Consider the following 26,797-nt stretch of genomic DNA (forward strand, 5'->3'; position numbering starts at 1 on the left):
CATGAGATTGACTGACTCTTCCCTTGGGTATACAGCCCTCATCCTCCTCCACCCACAAACAGCTCCCATCTCTGACCCTTCTCTTCCTCCTGGGTGTAACCAAGACTAATGATCTCTTTCTTATCCCCTGCTCTCCAGAGAAGGTGGAACGGATTTTTGTTTCCCAAAGTGAAGTGGCTCTGAGGTTAATGCCCAAGACAGCTCTTCCAATCATAGCTCCCCATTGAACCTGCTGGAGCCTTCGGTCTGGACGAGACATTGAGAGTTCTCGAGGGACTCAGCAGATGTGAGGGACATGGATGAACCTGAGATGTTTATAAATATCCCCAATACATTTACAGTCTCTAGGAAATTGCTCAGAAATTTTCTCTATGTTACAGCATTGTTAACAGATATGAGTAAATTCATATCATGGAGACAAACCTTCACCTGGTAGATTGTACTCTCCTTGAGGACAGGAATCATGCCTGTCTTGTTCACCACTGAATCCTTAGCCCTAAACAGGGGGACTGGCACGTAATCAGCTTTGGGAGTTGGGCAAGTGTTTCCCCATAGCTTTGGAAAAGGGAAGTCTCGACAGCAAGCATCCTTTGAGATGATAACACCGTGTAGAATCTTGAAGAACTGTTCATGAAAACACCTGAGACACCCCCTAGGGTCTCCCATAATTACTGGGTGGGGCTTTAAGGGGGATTGGAGATCCTGTAATAACTAGTGGTGGAAACACTTGGGAGACACATTTTTATTTATTTATTTATTTTTTTTGCGGTACACAGGCCTCTCACCGTTGTGGCCTCTCCCGTAGCGGAGCACAGGCCCCGGACGCGCAGGCTCAGCGGCCATGGCTCACGGGCCCAGCCGCTCCGCGGCATGTGGGATCCTCCCGGACCGGGGCACGAACCCGTGTCCCCTGCATCAGCAGGACTCTCAACCACTGCGCCACCAGGGAAGGCGGAGACACATTTTTTAACGTCTCATAACTTCACCTCTACTAGGCTGCTGTCCTAGCCAAATACAAATTGCTCTCACTTAAGACCACGTGTCCTTATTTGACGATCAGTGAAGTTACAGTCACCACATTCCAAAGGACAGAACTAGGAGAAGAAGTTCTGGAAAGGGATAAACAGAAGCCCCCAGGAGCTACTCTACGGGGAGGGTGGGAGGAGCCTGCCATGCGAAGCCAGACTTAAAATACTAGGATCCAGCGATCAGTAAAAGTGACAAATGGACACAGAGAGCAGTTCTCAACCTTGGATACACGTTGGAATCACCTAGGAAAGTTAAAAGGTTGATGTCTGGTTCCACCTCGAGATCTGGACTTATTTGCCTGGGGCGTTCTATTGCGCCACCAGGGTTGAGACCATTGGTCTATAGAATCACTAACAGAATAATTTGAATTCAAATTATTCAAACTAAAATTCAAACTATAATTTGAAAAGATACATGCATCCCAGTGTTCACAGCAGCACTATTTACAATAGCCAAGACATGGAAGCAACCTAAAGGTCCATCAACAGTGAATGGATAAAGATGTGGTAAACACACACACACACACACACACACACACACACACACACACACACACACACTGGAATATTACTCAGCCATAAAAAAGAAAACAATGCCATCTACAGCAACATGGATGGACCTAGAGATTATCATACTAAGTGAAGTCAGACAGAGAAAGACAAATATGATATGATATCACTTATATGTAGAATCTTTTAAAATGATATAAATGAACTTATTTACAAAACAGAAACAGACTCACAGACATAGGAAACAAACTTATGGTTACCAAAGGGGAAAGCGGGTGGGGGAGGGGTTTTGGATTAGCAGATACAAACTTCTATATATAAAATAGATAAACAACACGGTCCTACTGTACAATACAGGGAACTATATTCAGTGCCCTGTGATAAACCATAATGGAAAAGGATACAAAAAAGAATATGTATATGTACACCTGAATCACTTTGCTGTACACCTGAATCTAACACAACATTGTAAATCAACTAGACTTCAATTTTTTAAAAAGATAATAAAGAAGCAGCAGAATCTGTTGGTCAGCTACTGTCACACCAGCTCACCACTCACTCATTCATTCATTCATGCATTCACAAACCATTTAATAAGCATTCACCTCATACCCTGTCCTGTCCTGGGTGCTGAACCTTGAAGATCTCAGAGCCTACTTGGGGAGACAAATGTCTAAATCTGTAACTTTCATACAGCATAATAAGTGTGACTATACCACACCAAACTTACCATTTCTGATAGGCCCCTATGACAGAGACTACAAGCTGCTTACCAACATCCATGTCTTCCTCTTCTCCCTGAACACACAGCTAGACCACATTTCCTAGCCTCCCTCCCTTGCAACTAGATGTGGCCACGGGACTGAATTCCGGCCAGAGGAATGTGAGAAGAGTGATATGTGCTATTTCTAGGCCTGGCCCATAGAAACCTTCCAGGCCTGCTTCTGCGTGCCCCTCCACGCTCTTTCCCCTGCTCAGATAACTGGAGCGGCAATTCTCAGGGCCACCTCGGAAGTCATAGTTGAAGCTGGAGGAGCCTCCGTCACCCCGGGTCCCTGAAAAGCTTCCTGGAAAAGAGTCACCCCACCAACTTGTTTATCCGCCCAAGAAGTAAACTCTTGTTGTGTTTTCCTCCTTATTCTTCAGTCTGCTTGTTAGAGCAGTTATCCGAGCATTACCTTAATAGAGTGCCCTTCATTATCAATGTGATAATAATAAATAGAGCAGAGCAGTACCCTAATACAGTACCCTTCATTAATGTGGACAATAATAAGTAACTCCACTTACAAGTGCAGTAATTCAGCCCAGGGAGATACCATCCACGTCAAATACCTGTGCTTCACAACCTTGCTCAAACTTCCCCCAACTTGACAGACTGGACAACCCCCTCACACCTGTACACCCCATGCAGGGAGAGATTCTCAAAGGTAGGGACTGGCTATCACCTTTGATCCTTACTGCAGCCTGGCACATAGTAGGTGCTCGAGGAAAGGGTGGATAAAAAATTGAGCTGCTGGAAAGATGAGCAGAGAGGGATTTCTGGCCAATCATCTCTTCCGTGCTTTGTGGTATGGAATTCTGGAGTTTTGGGTGGGTACGGAAGTTGAGAGGATTTGTCACCAGTATTATACAGTTTAATGATTTGTCATTAAACTGTATAATACATACAGTATAATACAACATTATACTCGATTATATTCCAATATAAAATAAAATTTGGAGTAAATCAATTATACTCCAATATAAAATAAAATTTAAAAAAATGCTAAAGCATGTTCTTCACAATGAAGGGAAATGACAACAGATAGAAACTTGGATAAGAATTACTCCTGGGACTTCCTGGTGGTCCAGTGGTTAAGACTCCAAGCTCCCAATGCAGGGGGCCCGGGTTCGACCCCTGGCCGGCGAACTAGACCCTGCGTTCCACAACTAAGAAGTCCACGTGTCACAACTAAGATCCAGTGCAGCCAAAATAAATATAAAGAAATCAATTAAAAGTATTGCAGCTGATGGAAGAGTGCATCACTTTCTTACACAGGCGAGGAAAAGAGATTGTGAGCCATTGGTCAAAATGGACCATTAGCCTCTAAGTTTTCTATCTGCTGTAAGCCACAACTTTTCAAATTAGAGGTTTAACCCAATAGTTGGTTATCTAATGGTTTGAAAACAGCATTTTTTTTCAATAGAATGGAATAGAATGGACGAGAAAAGAGTAAAACAGAAACGCCTCTTTTAAAAAAAAAATCAGAAACAATATAATAAATGCTCACATGAAAAATAATACTCTTTCTGAAAAGCTATTAATGAAACTACAGCCCATTATGCTAGGCAATGTCTTATATGTCACACAAATACCACTGTGCCATTCTTCTTAAACTTTAATGTTGATGAACGAATCTCCTTTTCTTAGGCAATGAGACCCATGGGACTTACTATCTCTTTTCTGTTCTGCCTGTCAGGAGGCTCATAGGTAAGTTTTCACTCAACTACAGGACCTATTCTTCTCTAGGTTTTGGTGCTATAATAATATGTTCCTAATCTTTCATTATTTGGCATTTGCTCATTTATCTTTGATTTAAGTTTTATTGCATCTAGGTTTTCCTTTTTTGTAATTTGTTTGAAGATTAATAAATAATAGAAATAATTACTGATATAGGCAAGAATAAAAATGGATTAAAAAGGAGTTAGGGTGAAGAATAATTACCAAAATATTAAAAACAGGTATTTTATTTATTTGCATTTAATTTTTTTTCACAATGGGCTTGTATCATTACTTTTTAGTTTTTAAGCTATTTTAATTAGTTAATGATGAACAATAGGCTAGAAAGTGGGAATTATCCCTTGGTCAGTGGGCCAGTCAGAAGATGCAAGGGTGCTTTATACCTGTGTTTGCTACACAGAGACAGGATCTGACCCTGGATCCTTGTGAGAATTGCCATCCTTTCGTAGTTTCAGCACAAGTTAACCTAGATGGAGAGCTGTCAGCCAGACAGACTTATAAATTATTTCCTTAAGAGTTTCCGGAGGAAGGGCAGGGTTGTCAGAAGGAGCCTAAGAAAGACCTCTAGTACATCTTGAAATGCCTGAAGTATGGACGGGGCTAATTTCTTCGGTTTGGTCTAAACAAGCCCAGGTTTGATCCTGGTTCCTCATTCTCATGTCCAACAACAGTGGACGTGGTTGCTACACTACTAGGATCAACTTAGGGCCCCCAGAATCCTGACAGGCCACTGTGTGCCCTTGTTGATCCTTGTAGCTCCAGCACTGAGTGTAGTACCTGGCTCGGCAGGTGTGCTCTGAACTGCTGTGAGCTGCAAGCACAGGTGCATGGTGTGCAGATCCATTGAAATGATCGTGAGCCAAGTCTGCTAGAGCACATCAGAGACTGGGCAAGTCCTCTGCCCCCAGTGGGTCAGTCTCTCCCACGTGCCTGTGAGCCACAGATGTGGAACTCAGATAACCCGTGCTCATTAAGTCATGTCCCCGGTGGAGATCACAGTGGCACATTGCCTTAGGAGTTTGGTGATGACAACCTGCCTTCCTGGGCTTGACCCCACTAAGTAAGTTAACCATGATGATCCCAGATTGGAAGTCGTGTCAAGGCAAGCCTTGCCTGGATTATGACCACAGCATCACCTACCAGCCTTGCAAAATTAGTGTCTCCCTAAAAGCCCCAGTTCCACCCACATTTCTCAACCACCCCTCTTTGTTGGTATCTACACTCCCTTCTAATGGCTTCTTGAGAACAGAACAAAAGCAACAAGGTGAGGTGGTGGGAAATGAAACTGAATTCCAACTTTATCCTTCTCTGATGACTCGGTAGTTAACACAATGTAACAGACATATTTCTTAACCTCTCTGAACCTCAGGTTCCTCGTCAATGAAATGGACTTAACACTGACCCCCATATTTTGGGGGAAGCAAAGCACGATGTCTGGTATACAGATGATGCTTGATAAATGTTACTCTTCCCTTTCTCTTTGAAAAGTCAAAAACATATGGCCTGAGTCCCAAGACTCCGCGTGATCTGGTTCACTCTCACCCTCTCCCTCTCCCTCCAGGCACTGGGCTTCCCCCCTATTTTTTGGACAGCCCAAGCACATTGCTGCCATGGGGTCTTTCGCCACTACTGCCTTTGCTAGGTCATTCTCCAGGTGTCCACATGGCTGGTTCTTTCCTTGAATGCAATCTCTGTTTAAACTCCTTCTCCCCAACCATCTGCATACAAATAGAGACCGATTCTACTTTGTAGCTAGAGGCAAGATTCTCATCTCTAGTGGTCAAGTTTCTGTTCTCCGTGTGCTCTAGGAATCAGGTCCTCATTAAAGAAAATGAAAGGCAAGCTCCACTTTAGAACCCGGTGCCTCTGGCCCCCTAGCTGTGCCCTGTAGTGGAAGAGGGCAGGGAAGGGGCGGAAAGAAACTGGACAGAACCTGAGGCTGGTGTTTGGAACCCATCCCCACTCCTCACACAGCTTTCTCCATCAGCCAGCAAAGAGGCCCAGGACCCACGTAGAGGCAACCCAGAGAGCGATGCAGGTGCCCCGAAAGGACCGTCTCAGGTCCTTGGCTCCCAAAATGATGGTGCATGACAGGACACAGTGAGGGGGAGATTGGGCCCTGGACACCCAGCAGCTGAGGCGGGGCTCTAATGTCCGATCCCAAGCACAAAGCCCAGGCACATGCAGGGACCCGGAGTCTCGTCATCCTCCACAAGCGCCCTACCTTGTCTAAGATCTTCCCTCACTTGTCACCTGCCTTGGGGCAGAGACCTAACCTTGCTCAGTGGGAACTTCTATCCCGGACCTGCATCCACACGGTCCCCGGACCAGCATCCACACGGTCCCCGGACCAGCATCCACATGGTCCAGGGTGTCCTCTCCACACCTGCTCACAAAGTCTCGGGACTGTGCCTGATGCCTACCTTCCAGTCCCTTCTGCCCACCGTTCATGCCAATGAGGTGGGCACCCTGCCCCCGCCACTCCACACCTCTCCCACGAGCCACCAGAAACAAGACACCCAACAAAATCCCTTTCCAAGCAAGGTCAACCCTGCCAAACATGTCTTTCTACTCAGTATCATTTGGAGGTGCAGCAGTATCACATCCTGCCCCCCTAAACGCTGCCTCAATTTGCTTTTCCTCTAAAAAAAAAAGTCCCCAGGAAAGTCACGCCTGTGTTTCCCTGCACCCCGAGGTGTAAATGTCCTTCCTGGGGGTGGGTTTGGATAAGGGCTGGAGGAGACTTCCTGGAACTGTGAAGCTGCTCCAGGAATGCCAAAGTCAAATTGCAGGGGGTGAATCTGAACCTCTCTCCTCAGCAGATTAAACTCTGGGTGTTTGCTTACCATTCAGATGCACTGAACTGAACACCCCCGACTTAACAAGAAGATAAAGAGATAGGAATTGGTAATTCATCACCAAAAAGCCACTGCACCAATCTCCTGCCTCTTGTCCTACCTCTTCTCCCCTTGATCGGAAATGAGTGTCCAGGAAAGTGCTCGGGCATCCCTCGCCTTCCCCATCCTGGGAGAAAAGGATCAGCTCTGGAACCACCATTCCAGGTTCACTTGGGGTCACGAATCCCAAGGGGTAAGAGGCCATGTCCTTCACTCCCAGCCCCTCTGCCTTCTACAACTTGTCAGGACCAGGGTCCCCGGCAGGGGGGACTCACCGCTCAGCCCGGGGGTGGCCATGGTGCGGGCGCGCAGGGCAGGAAACCGGGACTGCCCCGCTGCTGGGGCTGCTCTGGCGTCTGCTCTGGCTTATTCAGTCGCGGGACTAATTCCATCGCAGCTCAGCTCCGTCTGGACGTGCCCGCCCCAGCCTGCTGCCGCTGCCTCCTCCCCCATCCCTCGCCAGCGGCTACCAGGCCTCCCCGGAGCTGCACCCTAGGCGCACCGGCGCTGGTCGCGCCACGTGGAGAAAGGAGGGCGTTCCCGTGGGCCGGCTGAGTCCGGGACACGCTCCGGTTAATGAAGCTGAGGGGCGAGACAGTAAGACCGCTGCTCTCCCCACCCGGGGAGCTGCCTGCTAACCTGGTTCGGGTGTGAGCATTCAGCCGGATTATCTCGTGAACAGCCTGGCTGATTAGCTTCTAATTCCGCCCGGGAAGCCTGCTTCCCGCCGCCCTGGCCCTTATCGCCTGGGTAGGGGTGGGAGGCTCCCCCGCACGCCTGCCTGCACTCTACCCGCCACCAGATGTCCCCAACTTTCTCTAGATTAAAAGGCGCAGGAGTGGAGGAATTGTGCCCCAGGGACAGGAAGAGGGGCTGCAAGAGGCAAGGGGAGGGGCTTGGGGAGGCAAGGGGTTTTAGCAAAGCTTCCCAGGGAGACGCTGGGACCAGCTGAGGAGGTAGATGGTGGAAGCTCCATTCCAGGAAAAAGAGGAGTTCCATCTCTCCGGAATGGCTTTGACATCTAGCCATGGGCAGGGGTATGGAAGAGAAGACCTCCAAAGGGCCATTCTGGATGATGGAATCTACAATTCCAAGACGCCCCCAAGCGAAACAAGTGCATTAATACCAGGGACCCTGAAAATGAAAAGGTATTATAACATTATATGTCAAGTAGGCTCTGAATGACTTTCCTATCTCCTATGCTGATAAGGTGGGCTGGTGGGGACTGCTCCCCACTTTATAGATAAGGAAACTGAGGCAGTAAAGGGGAGTCAGGGGCTGAGCAGAAGGAAAACCAAAAGCAGTGTGTGCCAACCTGGGCTGTATCCTGGGCACCAGGAGTAACCATGGCTGACGTGGATGTGGACTTCCTCACCCTCAGCATCCTTCTCAGAGCCTCCCCCAGAGGAATTATCTAATTCTAGTAACAAATCTATGAGGGAATTACTGCCTGTGTGCCCATTTCACAGATCAGGAGACTGCAGTGTAAACGGTCAGGCACCGTGCCTCTGAGGACTTGCCTGCTCCAGAGCCTGTGCTCTAACACTTGGTTCCTGGCTGCTTGAGACAACACCCTTCTCCATTCACTTCTGGGAACCTTCTCTACGTGTTTTCAATGCCAGGAGGATTGGAAACCTTTCCACCATGGTGGTTCCTTATCCATTCCCTCTCTTCTCTCCCTCCCGCACTGTTTTAGTCCCTTGGTCCCTGCATACTCCTCCCTTGAGACTCCCCCTAAGACTCTCACTTTGGTGGACTGTCCCATCTGGTCTAAGAGTGACAAAAAAGAGAGTGCCTGAGACCAGAGGCAGACCCACCCTGGAACACATGCAGAATGGGGACAGCTCCTGGCTCATACCCCCACTACCAGTTTCTCCTTTTTACCCTACTTCCTGCATTTTTTTTTAAATCAAAATATGCAATTTTTCTGACTCAGCTTTTTTCTTGGCAGTGAACTGTACCATCAGTAAATATGAGGGGAACTCAGGCTATGGAGGCAGTTGGAAAACTGACACCTTCTGCTGGAGAGGCAGACTCCCTGCTGAGTTCCTCTGTGGCGATGCCTCCAATGGCGTCTCGTCCCCAGGTGGAGCATTAGGCCATCAGTCAGAAGGGAGACAGGTAATTCTCTGGCCCTGGATCTGGCTTCCTACAGAGACCATAGAGGCACTCAAAGTTGGAGGTGGGGTGATGGATGGAGGATGACAGCCTTGGAATTATTGAGCAGTTACATAAAACTTCTATCCATTCTTCCTTCCCTCTACCCGGCTAAACTCCCCACCAAAACGACTCAACACAACCCATGCCATTTGCCTTTAATGTATCTTCCCTGGAGGTTCTTCCCCAGCAGTGACAGAAGCAGAAAGACCTAGAAATGCAGCCGTCACTGGTTCCTGTGAGAACAGGGCCGAATCTGTCAGCACCAGGGACGTGCGGCTCTGATGCACCGGCTCCGGAGTTCCTGCCCAGGTGTCCAGGTACTTGGGTTCTGAACCTGACCCTGCCACCCAGCAGCTGTGTGACCTTTGGCAAGTTACTCAAGTTCTCTGAGCTGCTTTCATCCGCTGCAAAGGGGCAGGAGAGGGCAGTGGATGAGATGTCTAAATCCTTTCCAGCTCCATGGTCCAGTATGTTCAATGAGTTGAGTCTCTCCTGGGCTAGGAGGATCCAGCATGAAAGTCAATCTTCCATCAAATTCCTGTCTCATAGCCAGGACAGTTGCTTTATTCTCATGGGTGTGCTCTCCCCACCTAGAGTTTCTGCCATCTTGCCAGCATATACATGTAAGCTTTTTTCATAAAAGTCTAAGAAAGGTGATCTCTCCTTGAGAGTGACAGCAGTGGTTAGTGATTTGGGGACCCGGTGAGGTCTGGAGTTACCTACACCTCTTCTATCCACTAAAGGATCCTGGAGTGGGCAAGGCCTTGGCCTCCAGCATCCAGCCCAAAAGGAACTCAGCTCCCTCACCCCTCAGAACAAAGGAAATCCTCAATGCTCTGCCACTGACGGTAGGGACACTTAGGGTTTCCCTTTGAAGCTTGATTTCCCCGTTTTTCTTCTGGTCACTTTTTCCGTTATTAGAGAGCAATTCATAGTTACTCCCGGACTTTCTGGCTTATTTGACCCTCCCAGCCGAGTGAGTGAGACTGACGTTCCTGGTTCCAGTTGAGGAAACTAAGTCTGAAAACCGCTAAGGGGCTTGCTGAGGCCACACAGTCCGGCGAAGGCCATGGGTGGAACCTGGGCCGCCCCCGAGTCTGGGGGTCCCCGGCCACGGCCACGCCTGTGCCGCGAGGGACCACGTTCCCGCACATGCCCAGCACCGCGTTTCCAGCCCCCCAGCCCCCAGCCTCTCACCCTCCCACGGGGGCGACTGAGGAACACAGGCACTGGCTCAGCTGAGGGCTCAGAGAACCCCTTGCACACCCACTGGGGCCCCTTCCCCATCAAGTCAGCCACACTGGCCAGAGCCTGGCAGGAGCCTGGCTCTAGGGACTCCTCTGCTCTGCCCAGAAGCCCCTGGATTCAGAGACTGGAGACCCCAGTGTTCCAGAGCAAATCCCTTCTCCTTCAGCCACTGGGCTGTTTCCAAGGAGGCCTGGCGCTCACTTTCCCCTTCCCTCCCCGTGGACGCTGAGCTGCCACTTTCTCCCCAACGTGGGCGGTGCCTCCCGCAGACCCCGGGGCTCAAGTGTTTCCAGATGGAGCCTGTGCTCCCCTACCCCCCACCCCCTTCGGCACCAGCCTCAGAGCTCCAGCCCAGCCTACAACAGCCATCTCAGCCTAGATGAACCATGAGCCTTTGGCAAGATGACAGGTTGGCCTTTATTGTGGGCCCGGGGAAGCCCGGGAGCGGAGCACGCATGCGCCAAGCAGGGGTTGCCAAGCGGGTGGTGACGGGTGTCCGCGGCAGGACCGCGCCTCACTGGCGGCACTTCCTGGGGGAGCACTTGCACTGCATGGCGTTGAGGACCACGTGGTGGATGACGGAGCCGTTGGCGCAGCGCAGGGGCACCTGCATGGGCTCTGTGCGTGTGGGCGCGCAGCAGGCGCACTGGTCCTGCACGTCCTCTGTGTCGATGGAGTACAGGGCTTTGCTGGTGCATCTTCCCTACGGCAGGGCAGAGAGAGGCGGCCGTTGCGGGCGGTGGAGAGTGCCAGGGTGGGGAGGGCTCTGGGGCAGCCCACTTCCTCCACCTGCCCTCCTCCAATCAAGAAGGTCTGGCCTTGCCCGGAGAAACACGGGACAGCCAAACAACGTGTAAAAGAGCTCTCGGGAGGTCTGAAAGGCCTGTCCTAATGGAACTGTCACACCCAACTCCCATCTTCCATTAAGCAACTCTCCATTCTCTTCAGAGGACGTGTTGAATCATTGCTCGGTTTTTTTCTTCTAGGGTCAAAAGTTCCCATTTACTTCAATAAAACATAGGCTTTTTAAAAAAATTTTAAAAGCTCCCAGTTCCTTTCACTTCTCCCCCCTGTGAATTTCCCAGATCCTTCGACTCTGTAACTAAAGAGACGTGACCAAACAAAGAACTTGCCCCTCCTAACCGAGGACCCCTTACCTCGCAGTAGTGAATGTCCACTTGCTCTGCAGACAGACAGTCTCCCACTTTGACGTACTGCAGCTTGGCAGTGATGTCCTTGCACTCGGGCTCCTCACCTACAGGACAGGTGAGAGATGGGACCTGTTCTTCCACACAACACTCTCCAGCCCAGTTCCCTCATTTACTGGAAATAGGTCAATTTCACAGTAACCGGATCACCAAAGCCAGCCATGGGGAAGGCAAGTCAGTGGTCCTGGTTCCCCTCAGCTTCTCCTGGCCCTTTATATTCAGAGATATAGTTATCGCTGGGTTTAACTCACTTAATGGCACAATTTTAATTGCAGGAGGAGCGTAGATTCACTGTGCTTTGGTGATGTCAATGGATAGGACTTACTTTTATGTAATTGTAGACTCTAAAAACCATGATGAATAAATAAGGAAACACAAGCTTTACATGACACATTAAACAAGATGGACTTAATTGATATTTATAGGACATTCCATCCGAAAACAACAGAATACACTTTCTTCTCAAGCGCTCATGGAACATTCTCCAGGATAGATCATATCTTGAGTCACAAATCAAGCGTTGGTAAATTTAAGAAAATTGAAATCGGATCAAGTATCTTTTCCAACCACAACGCTATGAGACTAGATATCAATTACAGGAAAAAAAAAACTGTAAAAAATACAAACACATGGAGGCTAAATAATACGTTACACTAAATAACCAAGAACTCACTGAAGAAACCAAAGAGGAAATCAAAAAATCCCTAGAAACAAATGACGATGAAAACACGATGAACCAAAACCTATGGGATGCAGCAAAAGCAGTTCTAAGAGGGAAGTTTATAGCAATACAATCCTACCTCAAGAAACAAGAAACAACTCAAATAAACAACCTAACCTTACACCTAAAGCAATTAGAGAAAGAGGAACAAAACCACCCCCCCCAAAGTTAGCTGAAGGAAAGATCACAAAAATCTGATCAGAGGGCTTCCCTGGTGGCACAGTGGTTAAGAATCCACCTGCCAATGCAGGGGACACAGGTTCAAGCCCTGGTCTGGGAAGATCCCACATGCCGTGGAGCAACTAAACCCATGCCACAACTACTGAAGCCCGTGCACCTAGAGCCTGTGCTCCATAAAAAGAGAAGCCACTGCAATGAGAAGCCTGCGCACCGCAATGAAGAGTAGCCCCCGCTCACCACAACTAGAGAAAGCCCGTGTGCAGCAACAAAGACCGCACACAGCCAAAAATTAAAAAAAAAAAATCAGATCAGAAATAAATGAAAAAGAAATGAAGGAAACATTAGCAAAGATCAATAAAACTAAAAGCTGGTTCTTTGAGAAGATAAACAAAATTGATAAATTATTAGCCAGACTCATCAAGAAAAAAAGGGAGAAGATTCAAATCAACAGAATTAGAAATGAAAAAGGAGAAGTAACAACTGACAGTGCAGAAATACAAAGGATCATAAGAGATTACTGCAAGCAACTATACGCCAATAAAATGGACAACCTGGAAGAAATGGACAAATTCTTAGAAAAGCACAACCTTCCAAGACTGAACCAGGAAGAAACAGAAAATATGAACAGCCCAGTCACAAGCACTAAAATTGAAACTGTGATTAAAAATCTTCCAACAAACAAAAGCCCAGGACCAGATGGCTTCACAGGCGAATACTATCAAACATTTAGAGAAGAGCTAACACCTGTCCTTCTTAAACTCTTCTGAAATATAGCAGAGGGAGGGACACTCCCAAACTCATTCTACGAGGCCACCACCACCCTGATACCAAAACCAGACAAAGATATCACAAAAAAAGGAAACTACAGGCCAATATCACTGATGAACATAGATGCAAAAATCCTCAACAAAATACTAGCAAACAGAATCCAACAGCATATTAAAAGGATCATACACCATGACCAAGTGGGGTTTATCCCAGGAATGCAAGGATTCTTCAATATACTCAAATCAATCAATGTGATGCACCATATTAACAAATTGAAGGATAAAAACCATATGATAATCTCAATAGATGCAGAAAAAGCTTTCGACAAAATTCAACACCCAATTATGATAAAAACTCTCCAGAAAGTAGGCATAGAGGGAACCTACCTCAACATAATAAAGGCCATGTATGACAAACCCTACACACTAGGGTTCGCACTCCTATACACTAACGATGAAAAATCTGAAACAGAAATTAAGGTAACACTCCCATTTATCATTGCAACAAAAAGAATAAAATACCTAGGAATAAACCTACCTAAGGAGACAAAAGACCTGCATGCAGAAATCTATAAGACACTGATGAAAGAAATTAAAGACAACACAAACAGATGGAGAGATATACCATGTTCTTCGATTGGAAGAATCAACATTGTGAAAATGACTCTACTACCCAAAGCAATCTACAGATTCAATGCAATACCTATCAAACTACCAATAGCCTTTTGCACAGAACTAGAACAAAAAATTTCACAATTTGTATGGAAACACAAAAGACCCCGAGTAGCCAAAGCAATCTTGAGAACGAAAAACGGAGCTGGAGGAATCAGGCTCCCGGACTTCAGACTATACTACAAAGCTACAGTAATCAAGACAGTATGGTACTGGCACAAGAACAGAAATATAGATCGATGGAACAAAATGGAAATCCCAGAGATAAACCCATACACACATGGTCACCTTATCTTTGATAAAGGAGGAAAGAATATGCAATGGAGAAAAGACAGCCTCTCTTCAATAAGTGGTGCTGGGAAAACTGGACAGCTACATGTAAAAGAATGAAATTAGAACACTTCCTAACACCATACACAAAAATAAACTCAAAATGGATTAAACACCTAAATGTAAGGCCAGACACTATAAAACTCTTAGAGGAAAGCATAGGCAGAACACTCTATGATATAAATCACAGCAAGATCCTTTTTGACCCACTTCGTAGAGAAATGGAAATAAAAGAAAAAATAAACAACTGGGACCTAATGAAACGTAAAAGCTTTTGCACAACAAAGGAAACCATAAACAAGACAAAAAGACAACTCTCAGAATGGGAGAAAATATTTGCAAAGGAAGCAACTGACAAAGGATTAATCTCCTAAATTTACAAGCAGCTCATGCAGCTCAATATCAAAAAAACAAACCACCCAATCCAAAAATGGGCAGAAGACCTAAATAGACATTTCTCCAAAGAAGATACACAGATGGCCAAGAAGCACATGAAAAGCTGTTCAACATCACTAATTATTAGAGAAATGAAAATCAAAACTACAATGAGGTATCACCTCACACTTGTTAGAATGGGCATCATCAGAAAATCTACAACAACAAATGCTGGAGAGGGTGTGGAGAAAAGGGAACCCTCTTGCACTGTTGGTGGGAATGTAAATTGATACAGCCACTATGGAGAACAGTATGGACGTTCCTTAGAAAAGTAAAAATAGAACTACCATATGACCCAGCAATCCCACTACTGGGCATATACCCTGAGAAAACCATAATTCAAAAAGAGTCATGTACCACAATGTTCATTGCAGCACTATTTACAATAGCCAGGACATGGAAGCAACCGAAGTGTCCATCAACAGATGAATGGATAGAGAAGATGTGGCACATATATATACAATGGAATATTACTCAGCCATTAAAAGAAACAAAATTGAGTTATTTGTAATGAGGTGGATGGACCTAGAGTCTGTCATACAGAGTGAAGTAAGTCAGAAATAGAAAAACAAATACTGTATGCTAACACATATATAGAGAGAGAGAATCTAAAAAAAAGAAAAAAGATTCTGATGAACATAGGGGCAGGACAGGAATAAAGATGCAGACGTAGAGAATGGACTTGAGGACACGGGGAGGGGGAAGGCTAATCTGGGACGAAGTGAGAGAGTAGTGTTGACATATATACACTACCAAATGTAAAATAGATAGCTAGTGGGAAGCAGCCGCATAGCACAGGGAGATCAGCTCGGTGCTTTGTGACCACCTAGAGGGGTGGGAAAGGGAGGGTGGGAGGGAGATGCAAGAGGGAGGGGATATGGGGATATATGTATACATATAGCTGATTCACTTTGTTATACAGCAGAAACTAACACAACATTGTAAAGCAACTGTATTCCAATAAAGATGTTAAAAATAATAAAATAAAAACCATAATGATCAGAGCAATCCTCCTGCGCTTATAACAATATCCAGAAGCTGACGGGCAATGAGGTAGCTAAGAAATACAATTAATCTCTATCCATCCCTGCAAATGTCATTGTCTCTGTGGGAGCTGATCGTAGGAGCCCTTATGGAATCTTCCCTTTGGGTGTAGCTACCTCTGGGTCGCTAGCATGGGTCTCCTTATGTACAGGGGTTAAAAGCACTCAGATCTGAACCTCTCCTTGGCCCACTGATAATCTAAGATTTAATGCCACCTCATTATTGCCCATCCAAACGCTGGGAGTTTTCCATTCCTGGATGGCTCCAAATCTAAATCAACTTTAACTACCTAATAGTTGGGCTCCCAACTCCCAAATAATGTCATTTTAAAGTGAAAGCCTGCCAACCACATTAAGAGGGTGAAAAAGGAAAACACATTGAGGCCAACACACTATATTCTTTTGCTGTAGATTTAAATCCCTGAGCCTGGCTTCTTTTCCTTATGGAAGGTCCCCACCTCTTGAAAGCACAGACCAACACAGGCCCCTTTTGGCCTCGCTGCTAGTTTTGAAGATAACAGCCTCGGCCCAATTCCATGTGCAGCAGGCCTAGAGAGAATGCATCTCCTCTGATGGTTTCCTGACCACATTCTTCAACCATGCAGACAAGAACCATAGAAAAAGATGCTTTCAGAGTGTGTTTTCCACAATCTGCAAGTTGGTTACAGCAACTACAGGGACTGTCAAGAAAAGAATGAATGACTGAACGCTGAAGATATTCGTGTTTTTACTCTTCCTTTCTCTACCCAAAAATAAACATGGGAACATGGGCCCGTGAACCCCAAAACTAACTAAACTAAAAGACAAAGAATATTAGTCCAGGCAAGTAATTCTACATTCAGAGAATACAGCACTAACACTGGGATTCTGAAAGGTACTTGTGCTCATGGAAACAAGAACGCAAGAACATGTGGTGAGATGCTGTCTGGTGGGCAGGCTTGAGCTCCGTCTCCAAAGCTGCAGCCGTAACTATTGGGACCAACCAGTACAACACAACTGCAAGGTCAAGAGGAGCTGAGAGTGAAGCAGACGAGGTTAATAAAACTGAGACCAGCCTCATAAATCCTCGAGAAGGCTGTGTTCACTGCAGCCCCACAGCCAGCTGCCGGTTTCCCTTTCTCTCTGGGAGAGCTGCACGACACCCAAAGATTAGAGGCATACTGAATGTCCGCTCTGTCGAGATCATGAATCAAGGTGCCTGTCTTCAGGAGTTCTGGTGGCAGAGGGAAGACATTCTCTCATGATAGGACTACTATGACCAACCCAAGGCTCTGCAAGGGGAAAGGCAGGTAAGAGGCTAGTGACTGCCAGGAGTTTGGAAGGAAGGAGGAAGAGTGTGCCTCACAGGCATCTGGAAAGGGGGCTTGAGCAGGGGGCAGTCCAAGGACACGCAGGGTGGGGTGGAAGTGCCCTGCAGAATTGAACACAGTGACTGCAATATCTTTCCAGAAGAAAGTTCATCGCAAAGAACAGTCCCTGGACTTCGCCTGATGGATTTCAAGGGACAAGCCATTGGTAAGGTACTTACATGTGTCACAGCATGTGCCTGGAATTTTCATGATTTTCCCCTAAGAAAACAGCAAAGTCCCAGATTAGGCACAAATAGTACATAGTGGACACTTTCAGTCACTCCAGGCCAAGTCCTCCTCTGGACTCACAGTCCTGAGCTTCAGTCCCCAGAAATGAACAGGTTTTCCCATCACAGATGTGAATAGACCGACCACCCCACCTGGCCAGGCCGAAATGATTCTGATGATTCCGAATTCCCTTCCAGCTGAGTCACCAGGATCATCATTCCCAGGGGAGGCTGGAAATCAGTTTGCTCTCTCACCATCCCAATCAAGGATCACAGATCCAGTCTCCCTCAAAGGAAGGTGTTTTCTTAAAGCATATGGTACAGTTGAGAGAGTTTTGTCCCTGCATCAGGCTTTGATTTTGTAATTTCGTTGATTTTTAAACTAGGTCAGGGTTCTCCTTGGACACTGGGAATCACGTGTCCAACAGCAGAGCTGGACCACTGTTCAGAAGAACCCTCTTCTGAGAGTCGAAGATGGAGACAGTCAAGAGGAAAGCAGGGCCTGAGCCCCAGCTACTCACCCCCTCGGCCAGACACTTGTGTCCATCGAAGGGCGGGCAGCCCGTGACCCTCTTCTCCCAGATTAGCTCGCCTCTCTTGTTGACCCTGCAGAAGTGACTGTCACAGCCATCCTGGAGAGTCTCGTCGCGCTGGAAGGAAAGAGGGGAGGTGGGCAGAGCAAATCTGAAGACGGTGTTTGGGGTCCAAAGCCACTTCAAGCTATGACCTTGACTCCTTGGAGTTGTTGAGACAAGGTAGGGGACCTTAGAACAAGACCGAGGCAGTGTGTACAACGTCTCCACACCCAGAACCCAGAACGGAGGTGGAGTCCAGTTTTACGGCTTGTTAACTGGGAATGGGGCTGCATAAATGTAGGGCATCCCTAACTCTACTGACCACTTAACAGCTTAAAGAATTAAGACACAGCAAAGGGAAACTGGCCCTGGCCCATCAGTAGCTGAACTAGAGGTGAGCCAGGCGCCACCTGCCAGCCCCACCAGCCCACTCTGGCTTTCATAGAGCCCAGTCTGTGTCACCCTGATTGCCTGGCCAGTCTCATAGACCATCAAGGCTGGAGAAAATCTTAAAGATCAACTCACTCCCAGTCACGGGGCCCTACACCAACTTCTGTCACAGAGAGTGACAAATTAACCAAATCTAAGAGAGAATGCTGTACTTCCTAAAGGTCACCCATCTTTCCCTCATGAAATCAGAACTAGGTACAAAAGGAAGTCAATATTGACCCAAACTCAGTCCCTCTTCCTTGAAGAAAATATCCCCAAATAGGAAACCAGACGGTGGTCGTAGGGAGACCCCTGAGTTTAAGTTGCCCACACACACCTTCAGCATCATGATCTGTCCCCCTCGTAGCTGAATGGTGCAAGCCATAGGCAGGCATCTCCCGCAGCACTGGCCCTGCATCTTCTCTTCCTCGTAACCCTGTGTAACCAGGAGAAAAAGCAGCCTTAGTTTAAACCTCCCCCTAAGATCCCGATCGAAAGTAGGCCAAATGGTAAATGGTTTCATTAAGCAGCTGTTCAAACTAGAAATCTGGGGGTCATCCTTGCGTCCTCTCTTTTTCTTATCCCCCCTGCCCCACTCATCACCAGATCTTGCCAAAAACTGCATCTTGAGCTCATCCACAGCTTGTCGTGCCAGGGTCCTCTGTCATCACCTGATCCAAGAAATCATCACCCACCGCTGGACTCTGTCACGGTAGTAACTGTCTTCCTACCTCCGTTCCTGCCAATCCAGCAGCTGATTTCACTGTTTCACAAAAACGCCCCCCCAATCTGGGAGACAACATAGGGTGGCCAACGTTTTATTCTGCGAAGTATTTTAAACCATGTTAACAAAGCCAAAAAGTGATCATCAGCTGTCTCGTCACTGCGTTAAAATTAAAGCTCTTTTAACTCTCCCCACCGTGCCACAAAAAAAAAAAAAAAAAAGAACTAAATCTCGTAAAGTTTTTTTTTTGGTTTTGTTTGGTTGGTTGGTTGGTTTTTTCAGGCAATGCTTTATTAGGGTCCCTGCTGCAGCAAGGGGCAGTGAGAACAAGTAACAGGTGCCCATGCTGGCTCGGTCCCAGAACACGGACAAGCTGGCTCCTCATATGGGGTGAAGGTAGGGGTGTTTAAAAGAATAAATTTAGTTCTGTGAAGACCAGCTACGGTGTCATTCTTTTTTTCATTTTGCTACATTTAGTAATGACTTAGAGATTCATTCCTTGGGGTCCTGAGGTTTTTCTACTATGAATCTCTAGCAGGTCAGTTTGGAGCCCCGGACAGAACACCTGGTCCTCTCACATTGCCCCCTTGCTCACTGCACTCCGACTGACAGCTCATAACCAGCTGGGGAGGTTAGGAGTCTATGAGCATCCCCTGAACTCATCAGGGAAGCCGCAGAGAGAGAGCCCAGGCCACACACACCCTCAGAAGGACACTGCTGACATTTGAGGCCATCAGGTCACGTTTCACCGTGAGCTTCAACTGTGTTTTCAAAAACGCACAATTCCTGGCAGGTGTGGACCGAGGTGGATGGGAGAGGAAGAAAGAGATGGGAAAAACATCATGAATGTATGTGAGCGGTTGCAGTCAGAAAGAGGAAATAAAATGAGGCGTAAATCAGGCACGATTTCACGGGAGCGTGGATTGGGGCAGTTTTTAGTGAGTGTTAGAAGAAGACACTAGGAAATGCCCTCCGCTCAGCAGGCCCAAGGAGAAGAACGTGCCCAAAATCTTTACAAGAGAAGTGAGGGGTGGGGGACAAATGGAGGAGGGGTCTGCAAAGTGAAGGGATGGGGCGGTGGACGCACACTCCTCACCCCAGAGAGGCAGAGGGCACGGTGAAGCGAAGAACAGGGAAAGGTGGTAGGCTCTGTGGGAGAAGAAGGGACAGGAGAAAGTGGAGGATGGCAGAAGGTGAGAGGAAGGGCGATGATTTCAGAGGTGCTGTGGGACCGGGGGAAGAGGGACGGGAGGACAGGGAACACGGCAGAAACCACTGGAAGGACGCAACAGAGAGAACGGACCCCGCAAGGCAAGAACACAGCTGCACTGGTGACAGGCCTGTCTGAGCCCTGCTGGCGGGGTACGCACCGCACAGCTGCCAGACGGACACGGAGGGCCGTGCTGACCAGACTTCTGCCGGAGCATCCAATCAGGAGCCGCCGGGTGCCCAGCCAGCCACAGGCTCACTCACTCAGGTCTGAGCAGCCAACTAGCCCTGCTCCCCCTGTCCAGCGATGCCCCCCAAACTCTCCTCACAGGTGTCTCCCGGCCCTTTTCATAAACTACATCGGCTGCTCAAGGACCCCAGTCTTATCTCCCCGCTGCCCCTTTCTAACTCTTGCTTAAATGCCAGTCTGTCCCTGTGCCCCCTCCTGGGGGGTCATTGCTCAAGGTCAGCCCATGGTCATGCTCCTCTGGGAGGCCTTCTCAAGGTTCCTGGTCAGTGCCACCTCTCTTCCTCAAGCCTTCCTTTGTCTCTACCACCCAGCAGCACAGACCGGCTTCTGGGCTCCTTTTAGGTATAAGCGTCGTCTCCCTTTAAGGAGACACAGGCCCCACGTCTCTGATGATGCTAAGAGTTCCATCTGACATCGGCAGTTCAAACAGACACAGACCAGCCTACGCTTGACCCACCACAGCTCCCCACCTGCAGGAGGCCACACGGAGGCCCTTCATGGCAGAGGAACGTGACAAGACCAGGTAAGCTGAGCTAGAACGGGGGCATCTGAGGCAGAGCTCAGCAAAGGCTGAGAGATACACAGCAGGGCTAATCTCAGGGATCTCAAGAGGGAGGAGATCCCTGGGGAGACAGAGGAATTTTGGAGGCGAGGAGGAGGAGTACACAGACCAAAAGGGGCCATGAATTTAAAAATATTTAGAAACCTAAGTCTGGACTGGATTCTAAAGCTGGATTTCTATGGACGCAGAGGAAGTGGCCGTGCCACCCTCTGACCACCAGAGGGCGCAGGTAGAGAGTTAGTGGGCTCGTCCCCACCGCCCCCACCCCCGGCCTCCCCAGAACACTCTCCTTCAGGACAGCTTAGCGTGGACCGCTTCCTGCATCCACTGTAGTTCCATGGACATCCAGTTAAAGGGATGCCAAAGACTCCAGACAGCATCATTCCATCCCATATTCAAGCCCAGATGTATGCAGGGGAGTTACCTCACACACACTCACACACACACACACACACTCACACACTCACACACACACACACGCCTAAATCCGAAACCCTGAAACAACTGGGATTTTAAATTTAAAAAAAGCAAAAAGGCATACTTCACTGGCTTCTTTCTAATTGAGGCAGGAATGTTCTCCTTGAGCCATTCTATCAGAAGTAGCTGTGTCTCCTACGGACCCCTTCACTCCCCTTGTAAATATGCTATTAAGCCCCTACTTGGAGCTTCACACGGTGCCAAGTGCCAGGAAGGGCACAGGTGCAGAACACTCCCCGACCTCAAGAGCGCCGACCACACCAGCAGCTTGTCCTAACCTTGTCCCTAACCCACGCATCACCCCTCCCCTCTGGCCGCTGTGCCGCTCCGCTCCTCCCCGACCCCGCCCAGAACCCGCCCACTGCCCCACCATCTGAAAGAGCAATGACTGTATTCTGTGCATCTAGCTCACAAGAAACTCATCTGACCAACCATATTTTCTGAGACAGCAGGAGCCCCAAATGCAGAAGGCAGTTTGCGGAGGAAACCAAGGCATCCTCCAGAGCGTTGGGTCCAGCTCTGCGAGGTGGGGCTAAGAGTCACAATAAGAATAGTGAAGTGCATGCTTTCTTCTACCCAACTAGAAATGATGATTCCACTTCCCAGATCCCACCCTCAGAGGTGTTCTGAGCAAACACAGTCATCGTGAGCTGGCAGGGTGAACTATTAAAACGCGATGTCCAACAATAAAAGTATATGCTGAGGCAGAGCCCCTTCAAAGAATGCTGCATAGAACCCTGCACATAGCAAGTGTCTGATAAGTAATTGTGGACTGACTAGTCACTGATAAATATTTGTTGACTAATTTTTAATGTTTTCAAAGAACAGTAGTATGTTGCTTAAAAAGAATACAGAATTGTAAATATGGTATCACAAGCCTTGCAAATACAGGAAGAAAATGTTTGAATTTCCAAAACTAAATTATAATTATACCTGAGAAATGCAATTTGGGTAGGTGACTTTTATTCTCTTCCTTACCGTTGTCAAATATGTCCATAATCAGAAAATCACGAAAGCTTTTATTTAACGAGCCCGGTGAGGTCCCATTGCTTGGGTCCCACAAGTACCCAGTCCACCCCCAGGCCCCCATGAGCCTCTCTCACCAGCGGGCAGTCCTCGCAGGTGGTCTGCCTGCACTCCAGCTTGAATCCGGAGATGACCCCCACCTGGACGGTGCAGAGGCAGGTGGTACACAGGTCAACCATCAGACTCCTCCCGGGCTGGAACCAAAGGGACCAGGGTCAGGCCTCCTGGCACCCGGAACCCCCGACCCTCCACTGCCCTCAGTCCTGTGAGCCGTCTGCCTTGGGCATGGGGGCCCGGCTGCCCAAAGCTGCCAGGATCCATCACCCTGATTCTCCTCCTGTCCCGAGAGGTCTGCTCCCTCCCTTCCCCACCCCACCTCAAGGATGGCATGGTAAGAGTGAGGGCTTTCCCAGCAGAGAGGGAGCTGGGGCAGAGGGAGAGGAGCAGATTGAAGCATGCACAGAAGAAACGCTCGAGTGCCTGGGGCCGGGATGTGAGCGCTAGAAGGCGGGGCCCGGGCCCCGGTGAGGTAGGGGTTCCACTCCAGGATGCCTGGGAAGCCCTGGAGGAAAGGAAAGTGTGGGTGGGGCAGGCCCCCCGGCTCCTTTCACTTGCACTTTAGAATGACACCCTTCCCACAGCACCCCATCCCTGCCCCCCAGGCGCCCTGGAGAAGGCGGCAGCTCACCCCGATGATGGTGCCGTTGAGCACACAGGCCTGCACGGGCTCTGGGGAGAGACAGGCACAGGGCATGAGTGTGCGGAGCACAGCTGGTGAAGGCCCACGACCCAGCTGCTCCTCCCAGGCTGGGCCTCCCTGCTCCACCTGCCGGTCCTTCTCCCCACCCAGCGCCAGGCGCTGTGGGTCCTCCTGCCGGAGCCCACGTGGCCACAGTGGCCCCAGGCCCGCTGAGGAAGGGCAGCTACCTGCTGCCCACCACCCAGCCCGCAGGGAGAAGGTCCCTGGAGTCCTCGAGGGGAGGGCACTTGTTTAAGTGATTCACACCCAAGGGGTGAGTGGGAGGATGTTTGGGCTTGTCAAAGAAAGACATTCTACTCTGGAAACTTTAAGTGCCGAGATAAAATCACACACAGAGCTCAGGACGCGGTGGCGAGAGCTGTTCGCTGCTGCTGCTGCTGCGTTGCTGCTGCTGCTGCTGCCGTCGGTTGTTTGGCTGGTTGGTTAGTTGGCTGGTGGGTGGGTTAGTTGGTTGCTTGGTTGGTTTATTTGGTTGGTTGGTTGGTTGATTGTGTGGTTTGTTGGTTAGTTGGTTGACTGGTTGGTTGATTGGTTTGTTTGTTTATGTGGTTGGCTGGTTGGTTGGTGGGGTTAGGGGATGGGCAGTTGGAATACCTTTTCCAGCCGAATGACTGAGAAGAAGTCTCTAGAATTAGAGAAGCCTGGGTCCAAGCCCAGTTCTACCACTCACTAACTCACAAGAGCAAAGGGAGGTATAATGGTACCCACCTCATGGGATTGTCATAAGGATGACATGAGACAGGGTACAAAACCAGCGCTGACACAGTGACGACCCTCAGGAAATTGTCCCATTTCCCTCATCTTACTTGCTCTCTCCCCGAAGTGTTAGCAACGAATGGAGAGATTTGATCCTCCCCGTTTCCCTGAGCTGCTCAAAAGGCAAGGATTCGGGGGCCTTAGAGGAGAGAGAGGCTTGAAGGCGGGCTTGGTAGCACATCTTACCGCAGTGACAGGTGGGGCAACAGTCCGAGGTCTGACAGCTCAGCTGGAAGCCCGAGGGGCAGGTGGGGACGTCCAGTTGGGGGCAGGAGACATTCCTCTGTTGCACGAAGACCTCCTCCTTGACTCGGACACACTCGTAGATGAGGCAGGGGTCCTCGGGAGAGGCCCAGTGAGAGCCAACCTGTGGTCGGAGCACCCAAGTTGGTCAGGGGGCCAAGGTCCCGCTGGGAGTGGGCGGCCCCCTCAGGAGCTGGTGTGGGTCCTGGAGGTGAGCCCGGCTCAACAGCTAAGCCCTGCCCACAGGGTGAGGTGCACAGAGGGAGGGACAGCTCATCCGGGTCCTTCAGTGAGTCTGGGTCAGAGTCACCCTGACCAAGATCCTAGCTCAGAGCCCCGTGTGCTCCCAAGACAGAGTCTTGAGCCACCGGAGGAAGCACCTGGGGACACCTAAGGATGCTCCCTCCACCCTGGGCTCGGCTGGGAGCTGAGTGTCCAGGAACGGCTGCATGGGGAGACAGTGGAGGGGAGATGTGGAGGGAAACTCAGCCCAGCACCCAACCTCGTGCTGCTTCCCTCTGGTACAGGGAGCCGGTGAGAGCCGGGGATGCCGGTGTCTGACCCTCGGCTCTGAAATCTGCCCTGAGCTCCCAGGCTGCACACAGGCGGCCTGTCCCCAAGGGCACCACAGTCAAGGACCACTGAGTGTCCAGAACATGGTTCAGAAAGTCCCTGCGGAGGTTCTGCCCGGACAACACGTGACCATGAGCACGGTCTGTGTGGTCCAGCTCCCAGACACGCAAGCGGGGGCACCTGGCCTGCCCACTCCAGGCCCAGCCACGTCTCTTGGCCCCTGTTGCCTTTCTTCTCTTTCCAGAAGAGAAGCAGAAAGTACCACACACTGCGGCCTCTCTCCTGACCCCCCTCTGACTCCCCCCGACCAAAGCTCCCCGCTGCGGGCCACGCCCCACTCCGACCACGTACCCGCCAAGCTTTGGGCGCATCAAGAGGACCTGTCCCTACCACACCTGCTGGGCCCCCCAGAGCCACTGCCGACCCGCAAGTCTTGTAGGTAAGATGGAGACTTGAATTGGGAAGGGAAACTCTTTTGTGAACACTGATGCGGGTCAGGGCTGAGGGAGCCCTGGAGGCAGATGAGAGACCAGAGGCGGGTGGGGGGCGGGGGGGAGCGGTGAAGAGGATGCTGAGCCTCAAAGGGACCAGCAGGGCTTCCCTGGTGGCGCAGTGGTTGAGAGTCCGCCTGCCGATGCAGGGGACACGGGCTCGTGCCCCGGTCCGGGAAGATCCCACATGCCGCGGAGTGGCTGGGCCCGTGAGCCATGGCCGCTGAGCCTGCGCGTCTGGAGCCTGTGCTCCGCAACGGGAGAGGCCACAACAGTGAGAGGCCCGCGTACCACAAAAAAAAAAAAAAGGGGACCAGCTGTCAACCCCAACCAGGATGGAGTAGTCTCTGGCCCTGGGGAGGAGGTGCAAAGCCAGCCTGATCCTAGGATGGATTGGGGAAAAAAGAGGTTAAAAGCATGGAGAGGAGGGACACAGCAGGGAAATCCACAGGTAACCAGAATTAGAAGAGGGAGGTGGGAACCCTTGTGGGAAACTCAGTCTGTCACCACCAAGGAGGAGGAGACTGGTGGGCCAGGGTAGGAGGTGAGCAGGTGAGCACGTTCAGGGCAGGACAGGTAACCCTTTGCCCTCCTTCTAAACAGAGTGTGTTTTGGTCTCGCTGGAGGACTCAGAAGGGGAAGGTCCCTAGGTGCACCTCACCCCCTCCCAGCATCCACATCCTGAGGATTCCAGGGCTTAGCACCCTTCCACTTCATCCTTATCCATCAGAGTTAAAGGACTGGTAGCATCCTAGCATGTGGGCTACGACTGACTCCCGGGGAGGGATCCTCTGTGCTTCAGAAAACGGCTTTATGAGCCCAGAGTCAAAGTGAGCGCCTCTGGGCCACGAAGGAGAAGCGACCCTGCTCTGTGTCAGGGGAGGGGATCTGGGGGTGGGGGCTGGGCAGGAGAAGACAAGGGTGGGGAGACGGGGGCTGCCAACACGCCCAGGGGCTACAGCCAGAGCTGCAGAAGGGGGCTCGGGGGCCCTGGGAACAGAAATGTAGTTTGCTTCTCTGGGTTACATATTTCTCCAACAGAAACCAGTGAAAAGGTCAGAGGACGCCGCCTGGGCCGGTGTGGCAGGGTGCCAGGCCCACGACACGGCCCTGCACCACCCATCGGCGGAAGCAGGTCCTCAGCTTCACAGGTTAAACAGGAGAACATGACCCCCACCCGCAGGCGTTCACAGAACTCAGAGGGAGGGAACTGGGCTTCTCCCAAAATCCACACAACGGGAAGTCTGGGGCAACTTTAACTAGTTCCCCGGGAGCAAGGTGATCCCAGCTGACATCTGGATAAACCAACAGCCGCATTAAACTCTCCGTGGGGAAAGCAAAAGGCAGGGAATGAGCCTCTACTTTACGGACGGAACCAAGGGCAGCACCGGACCCCAGATGGACGACCAGGCTGGTGAGGCCCCCGCCCTCCTTCCTACCCGCCCTG

The 26,797-nt window shown here is 49.7% G+C and overlaps 2 protein-coding genes across 7 annotated transcripts in view; both read right to left on the bottom strand.

Moving 5' to 3' along the window:
• Positions 1–7,576, bottom strand: part of ANO2 (anoctamin 2) — a 334,282-nt gene extending 326,706 nt beyond the window's left edge. For 2 of the 3 annotated variants that reach the window (XM_033404277.1, XM_033404276.1), the window contains exon 1: positions 2,984–3,026. In XM_033404277.1, coding sequence (XP_033260168.1) covers positions 2,984–3,011 — 28 coding nt within the window. In that variant the 5' untranslated portion in view covers positions 3,012–3,026. Of the gene's footprint in view, positions 1–2,983; positions 3,027–7,210 lie in introns of those variants that run through there. The other variant, XM_033404279.2, reaches the window with a different exon arrangement.
• A 3,160-nt stretch (positions 7,577–10,736) lies between these two features.
• Positions 10,737–26,797, bottom strand: part of VWF (von Willebrand factor) — a 144,941-nt gene continuing 128,880 nt past the window's right edge. For all 4 annotated transcript variants that reach the window (XM_004279025.3, XM_033404274.2, XM_049694497.1 and 1 more), the window contains 8 exons: positions 24,230–24,410; positions 23,216–23,256; positions 22,605–22,721; positions 18,617–18,715; positions 17,797–17,925; positions 17,228–17,267; positions 11,501–11,598; positions 10,737–11,046 (listed from right to left, as the gene is read on the bottom strand). In XM_004279025.3, the coding sequence (XP_004279073.1) occupies positions 10,858–11,046; positions 11,501–11,598; positions 17,228–17,267; positions 17,797–17,925; positions 18,617–18,715; positions 22,605–22,721; positions 23,216–23,256; positions 24,230–24,410 (894 nt within the window). In that variant the 3' untranslated portion in view covers positions 10,737–10,857. The remainder of the gene's footprint in view (positions 11,047–11,500; positions 11,599–17,227; positions 17,268–17,796; positions 17,926–18,616; positions 18,716–22,604; positions 22,722–23,215; positions 23,257–24,229; positions 24,411–26,797) is intronic.

The sequence above is a fragment of the Orcinus orca genome, chromosome 11 (genome assembly GCF_937001465.1).
Source record: "Orcinus orca chromosome 11, mOrcOrc1.1, whole genome shotgun sequence".
Lineage (NCBI taxonomy): Eukaryota > Metazoa > Chordata > Mammalia > Artiodactyla > Delphinidae > Orcinus > Orcinus orca.